Raw genomic sequence first — 6,993 nt, forward strand, 5'->3', positions numbered from 1 at the left:
AATTCGAATATTCGTATTCGTCATCATTTATTTGCGCAAGATCATTGTTACTGGCAGGCAAAGGCAGTATTCGTACAAAATCGATTACATCATATTTACCTAGTGCAATAAAATATACCATCTACATGTTATCTGCTTTTCAATCTTTATTTACCATGTATTAAATAATCGCTAATATTGCGCATGCGCATTGCGATCAATATTAATTAGAATAACGCGACCGGCGGACATGACGTCTTTGTATGCGACGCGACGCGCAGTTGGCTGGCAGAGTTGCAGACAGTAAGAAGATGGTGCGCCGCACATTTAGCGATCGAGAGGAAAAACTGCTTATAACTGTAAGTATCAACTTTTAGTCTTGTTTTTAATGTGAATGCATATTAAAACCTTTTATAGGCGCGTATGCGAAATTATGCTAATTTTTTTTTTTTTATGTCTTGATTTTTGTGGTGATTTTTTTTTTTTGTGGCTTGGATTTTATGTATATAAAGCTGACAAGTAATTAATTACATGCATACTGTACATCCATCCACACAATAAACACCACACATATAGTTCGAAACACTATATACCACTTAACCACTTCAGCCCCCCTAGCTTAATCCCCCTTTATGACCAGACCACTTTTTAGAATTCCGCACTACGCTACTTTCACCGTTTATTGCTCCGTCATACAAATTACCACCCAAATGAATTTTACCTCCTTTTCTTCTCACTAATACAGCTTTCATTTGGTGGTGATCAATATGGATGAAAAAATCTCTAAAAAATGTGCAAAAAAAAAAAAAAGAGGGGAAAGCTGTAAAACTGCGATCGCTAAGGGACCCTTAGGCCTCATTCACACGTCCGCAATTATGTTCCGCAAAATTTTGCGGAACGGAATTGTGGATACATTCAATTCCATGGGGACAGGCTTTGTCCTGCTCAGATCCGGAATTGCGGATCCGCATTTCCGTATCCGCAAAAATGTAGAACATGTCCTATACTTGTCCGCAATTGCGGACAAGAAAAGGCATTTTCTATACAGTTCTGGCAATGTGCGGATCCGCAAAATGCGGAAAGCACATTGCCGGTGTCCGTGTTTTGCGGATCCACATATCCGCAGATCCGCAAAACACATACGTTCGTCTGAGTGAGCCTAAAGGGGGGTGATCAGTGACAAGGGGGGGTGACGGGGTGATCAGGGGGGTGACATGGGTGATCAGGGGTTAATCAGTGAGAGAGGGGGTGGGGGGGTGGGGGGGGCTCTTGTGTGGTGATTGGTGCAGATACTTTCATTTTCCTCTGGTGGTCCCAAGCAAAAGGGACCACCAGAGGAGGGTGTAGGAGCCATATCAGACGCTGTTCACAGAACAGCGTCTGATATGCGTTTTTTTTAACAATCTGCAGCCTGCCAGCAACCGATCATTGCTAGCAGGCTGCAGATTAATTTCTCCTGCGGCGATTACAGCTGCGCACCGCGCAGGCGGCCCGGCGCGTCTTCTCGCCTCTAGCGAGAGGACGCGCCGGCGCTTCCAGGAGGAAAAAACCTCCCGCCGGCAGGACGCGATTATGCGTCCGCCGGTCGGGAGGCGGTTAACCGCAAACACGGGTAATCTATAGATCCGAGTTTATATTGTCTGTCTGTCAAAATCTTTTTCGGCAGATCGCCAGTATTTGCTGGTTCATTTAGCATTACCCAGGGTGCACCACGGGGAGGAGAACCAGCTGTACACCCCATAAAGTACCATCACTTAATAGACGGGTACTATATTCTAGGCACTATATAACGCACCAATACTGGGCATGAAGCTCCTGTTCCACCACATCCCAAAGATACTCTATTGGGTTGAGATCTGGTGACTGTGGGACCATTTTAGTTCAGTGAACTCATTGTCATGTTCAAGAAACCAATTTGAAATGATTAGAGATTTGTGACATGGTGCATTATCCTGCTGGAAGTAGCCATCAGAGGATGGGTACATGGTGGTCATGAAGGGATGGACATGGTCATAAACAATGCTCAGGTAGCCCGTGGCATTTAAACGATGCCCAATTGGCACTAAGGGGCCTAAAGTGTGCCCAGAAAACATCCCCCACACCATTACACCACCACCAGCCTGCACAGTGGTAACAAGGCATGATGGATACATGTTCTCATTCTGTTTACGCCAAATTCGGACTCTACCATTTGAATGTCTCCTAATCATCAGATCAGGCAACATTTTTTCTAGTCTTCAACAGTCCAGTATAGGTGACCTCATGCAAATTGTAGCCTCTTTTTCCTATTAGTAGTGGTGATGAGTGGTACCCGGTGGGGTCTTCTGCTGTTGTAGTCCATCCGCCTCAAGGTTGTTCGTGTTGTGGCTTCACAAATGCTTTGCTGCAGACCTCGGTTGTAACGAGTGGTTATTTCAGCCAACGTTGCTCTTCTATCAGCTTGAATCAGTCGGCCCATTCTCCTCTGACCTCTAGCATCCACAAGGCATTTTCGCCCACAGGATGGCCGCATACTGGATGTTTTTCCCTTTTCACACCATTCTTTGTAAACCCTAGAAATGGTTGTGCGTGAAAATCCCAGTAACTGAGCAGATTGTGAAATACTCAGACCGGCCCGTCTGGCACCAACAACCATGCCACGCTCAAAATTGCTTAAATCACCTTTCTTTCCCATTCTGACATTCAGTTTGGAGTTCAGGAGATTGTCTTGACCAGGAGCCCCCCCCTAAATGCATCGAAGCAACTGCCATGTGATTGGTTGACTAGATAATTGCATTAATGAGAAATAGAACAGGTGTTCCTAACAATTCTTTAGGTGAGTGTATATTATATGCTTGTATCTTTTATCTTGCAGAGAATGGTAAAGAAGGGGTATGACCGTACCCGGCGGCATGACTCAAAAAAAGAAATAGTTCGCAGCATACAACAAATGCTGAGAGAAAAATTCGCCCGCGAGCACTCTGAAAGTGCAATAGTAAAGAGGTGGTCGGACCTAAAAAGGCGAGACCCAGAATTCGTCAGAGAAATATCTGAAAGAGTCTGCCCCGGTAAGATGCTTACTGTAACATTACACAATGTGGATGAGAAATAATGTAATGTACAGTGATGTCTAGAATTATTCATACCCTTGTCTTATTATCACATAAAGTTACGTTTAATCCAAAATACAGCTATCATATATACAAAGACGTTATTCACACTAAAATTAATTATAAGCGATGTACAAAAGGCATTATTGTGGTCCCCCTTTCCATACCAAGGAGAGAAATTCCTGTTTAATTGCAAAAAAAAAAAAAATCTTGGTATCAACATAGGAAATAACATTAAAGTAATAGCAACATATATACAAAGAACAACTTCACATTAAACTGAAAAATTATAAATTAAACTATACCATACGCTAAGCTATAGATGAAATATAGAATGTATTTTAAGTATTATTTTTTGAAACTATTTACAAGTAATACTGGAAACCCTACCCTTACTATAAAACTAGCTAAAAGACGTTCTACTACCCTAATAATAAACGATGTACCAAAGGCATTATTTAAAAAATATATATATATATATTTCCTTGTGTACTGTTTTTTTTTGAGTAAACGTAACTAATTTCACATAAAATTATGTTATTGTATGGTCTCTGATTATTATGCTTATTGATCAGGTTTCCACCATTAATTGTCTCTTGTCAAAGTTCTAAATTTTGGTGAAGACCAAGTCCGCCCCTGAATTTTGTCCTTGTAGTTGTTAATATGTCAAAGGATAGACCTTTCTATCCCCCTTTCCATACCAAGGAGATAATTTCCCTGTTAATTGCAATAAAAAAGCTTCTGGGTATCGACATAGGGATTCCCTGTCAAAAAATACATAACTCCAGGGAGGCTGATAATTTTAACAAGGTTAACATGGCTAACCCAAGAGACATAGATGTCTCTCCAATCATCAACATTTGACTTAATATTAAAGGACTTTAATAAAAAAAAATTAAATATCAACCGCATAAGATACAGATTAATGGTTAAATTGTTTAGTTATATTCGTTGATTTTCCTGTCTAAATCATTAACAATGTGTAATTACAGGCCAGCCTGTTCCAACAGTGCGCTCAACACCTGCGCACCGGGATATCCACGTGGTGGAGGTCTCTGAGGAGGAGGAAGAGGAGGCAGGCCCCCCCACCGCGATGGAGACGAGCGACACTGCTCCACCAGATGTCGCCGAACATGTGGAGGTGGAGGAGGAAGGCGGTCCCTCTCAACCCCACACCTCACCGGCTGCCGCAATACCTCCGGCCGAGGTGACCGAGGAGGAGGAGGAGCAAGAGGTGGCCGCACAGTCAGAGGAGGAGGAGGAGCTTGTGACCACCCCACAGCAGGAGGGTAAATATCTACAAAAATCTTTATAAAAATAACTAACAAACCTAATTCTACTTAATTATACTATCAAAGGTAGTTTTGTAATCTTGGTTAGAATTTTTAAAGTAAAAAGTAAGGGTGGGGTTTGAGCAAGGAATGATGGGTGAATGATAAGGGACAGAGCGGCTAGTTTTAACTGGTCTCCCTGTGTCCCTGAGCCAACACCCTGCTGGGTAATGAATGGCAAAGGAAAACAGGGTAGGGAAAAAGGAACAGAAAACCAATACATATTACAGTACACATTTAAACAAATAAAAAAAAGCCTTGATGGCGGTCAGGACACACAAAATGGAATTAAAGTGTAGCCAGAGTCCAGGTACACACACTAAACAGTCAATAATATTAATTTAATAGCAACATATATACAAACAACAACTTAACAGTAAACTGAAAAATTATAAGGTAAACTCTAAACAATTCATGAAATATATAAATTTTTAAACTATTGTTTTATCAACTATTTACAAGTAATACTGGAAACGCTAGCCATATTACAAAACTAAATGTTAACATACGTACAAAGACTTCATTCACAATAAGCCTAAATAAAATTATTTTAACACTAATCTAGTCTCAAAAATCTTCAAAATATATAATTCTATTGAACACTATATAAAAATCTATTTACAAGTTAAAATGGAAACACTAGCCATACCATATAACTAAATGCTATCTTACATACCTAGACTATATTAACACTAACCCTAGTAATCATTTAAACGCTAATAAACAAAATAAATTAATATAAATTATTTAATTTTTTAACATAAAGTATACTTAAAATATTTACAATTAACAAAAAAGGAAATACTAGCCATACTACAAAAATAATTGATATAATATATACAAATACACTGTTCACACTAACCGTAATCACTAATTTAACCGAATAAAAGTATAACCTAATAAAAAAAAATATATATAATCTTTTGGAATAAATCATATTTCATACATTTAAACAGTTAACTATTAACACTAACAATACTACAAAACTGAATTCCATCAATGCCTACAACTGTGACTGATTATCTCTATTTTTATCTTTCACCATAGGGATAAATAATCTAATTAAAAAAATAAAAGGGGTCATAAAAGACCAAAAAAAAAAAAGCGAGGCTTTCCGCCTCCAAATGCAAGAATTGGAGAAGAGGCACCGGCTCCTGGAGAGGCAGAACCAGCGGGATCTGCGCGAGGTCCTGGACCAATTGGAACAATTAAAGAAGCACCGTTAGCTTCTTTGTTTTATTCATTTTATATGTTGGGGCTGGGAGGGGATTGTTATTTTGTTTTATATATATATATTTTTAATTTAAAAACAAAAAAAAAATCAGATAGAGCATAGTCTGATTAAAATATTTTTTTGATTCCAAATTCAAAGTTTCTGTTCTTTTGTTAAAGTATGTACTATATAACTTTGAATTAAGCAAGATTTAGTCCAGTTTGTGAATTATGCAGAGTCCAGTCAGAAAATGTAATGTCATATATATATTAACAGTGCAGTATAATGCCTACACATAACTTAATCAGGACATTGCAGCTAATCAATTTTATTAGGTATACTTAAAGCAATACAAATTACCTAAGTTTAATCCAAAAAAACAAAATGTAAGATAACGGTGTCGTGTAAGGCCCACACAGATAAATACACTAGTTGAGGACAGCAGCAGTGTAAGATAACGGTGTAGTGTGAGGCCTCAAGGATTACATACACTAGTGGAGGACAGCAGCAGTGTAAGATAACGGTGTAGTGTGAGGCCTCACGGATTACATACACTAGTGGAGGACAGCAGCAGTGTAAGATAACGGTGTAGTGTGAGGCCTCACGGATTACATACACTAGTTGAGGACAGCAGCAGTGTAAGATAACGGTGTAGTGTGAGGCCTCACGGATTACATACACTAGTTGATGACAGCAGCAGTGTAAAATAACGTTTTAGTGTAAGGCCTCACGGATTACATACACTAGTGGAGGACAGCAGCAGTGTAAGATAACGGTGTCGTGTAAGGCCCACACAGATAAATACACTAGTTGAGGACAGCAGCAGTGTAAGATAACGGTGTAGTGTGAGGCCTCAAGGATTACATACACTAGTGGAGGACAGCAGCAGTGTAAGATAACGGTGTAGTGTGAGGCCTCACGGATTACATACACTAGTGGAGGACAGCAGCATTGTAAGATAACGGTGTAGTGTGAGGCCTCACGGATTACATACACTAGTTGAGGACAGCAGCAGTGTAAGATAACGGTGTAGTGTAAGGCCCCACGGATTACATACACTAGTTGAAGACAGCAGCAGTGTAAGATAACGGTGTAGTGTGAGGCCTCACGGATTACATACACTAGTTGAGGACAGCAGCAGTGTAAGATAACGGTGTAGTGTGAGGCCTCACGGATTACATACACTAGTTGAGGACAGCAGCAGTGTAAGATAATGTTTTAGTGTAAGGCCTCACGGATTACATACACTAGTGGAGGACAGCAGCATTGTAAGATAACGGTGTAGTGTGAGGCCTCACGGATTACATACACTAGTTGAGGACAGCAGCATTGTAAGATAACGGTGTAGTGTGAGGCCTCACGGATTACATACACTAGTGGA

The 6,993-nt window shown here is 39.9% G+C and overlaps 1 protein-coding gene across 1 annotated transcript; it reads left to right on the forward strand.

The window, feature by feature from the left end:
- The first annotated feature begins 2,874 nt into the window (after positions 1-2,874).
- On the forward strand, positions 2,875-5,661 carry LOC120986775 (ABC transporter F family member 4-like). The gene is made up of 3 exons (XM_040415481.1): positions 2,875-3,026; positions 4,061-4,357; positions 5,447-5,661. Exons 1-3 carry the CDS (start codon positions 2,909-2,911, stop codon positions 5,623-5,625), a joined length of 594 nt encoding a protein of 197 aa, XP_040271415.1. The 5' UTR covers positions 2,875-2,908; the 3' UTR covers positions 5,626-5,661.
- The last annotated feature ends 1,332 nt before the right edge of the window (positions 5,662-6,993 follow it).

This window comes from Bufo bufo, chromosome 1 (assembly GCF_905171765.1).
Source record: "Bufo bufo chromosome 1, aBufBuf1.1, whole genome shotgun sequence".
NCBI lineage: Eukaryota > Metazoa > Chordata > Amphibia > Anura > Bufonidae > Bufo > Bufo bufo.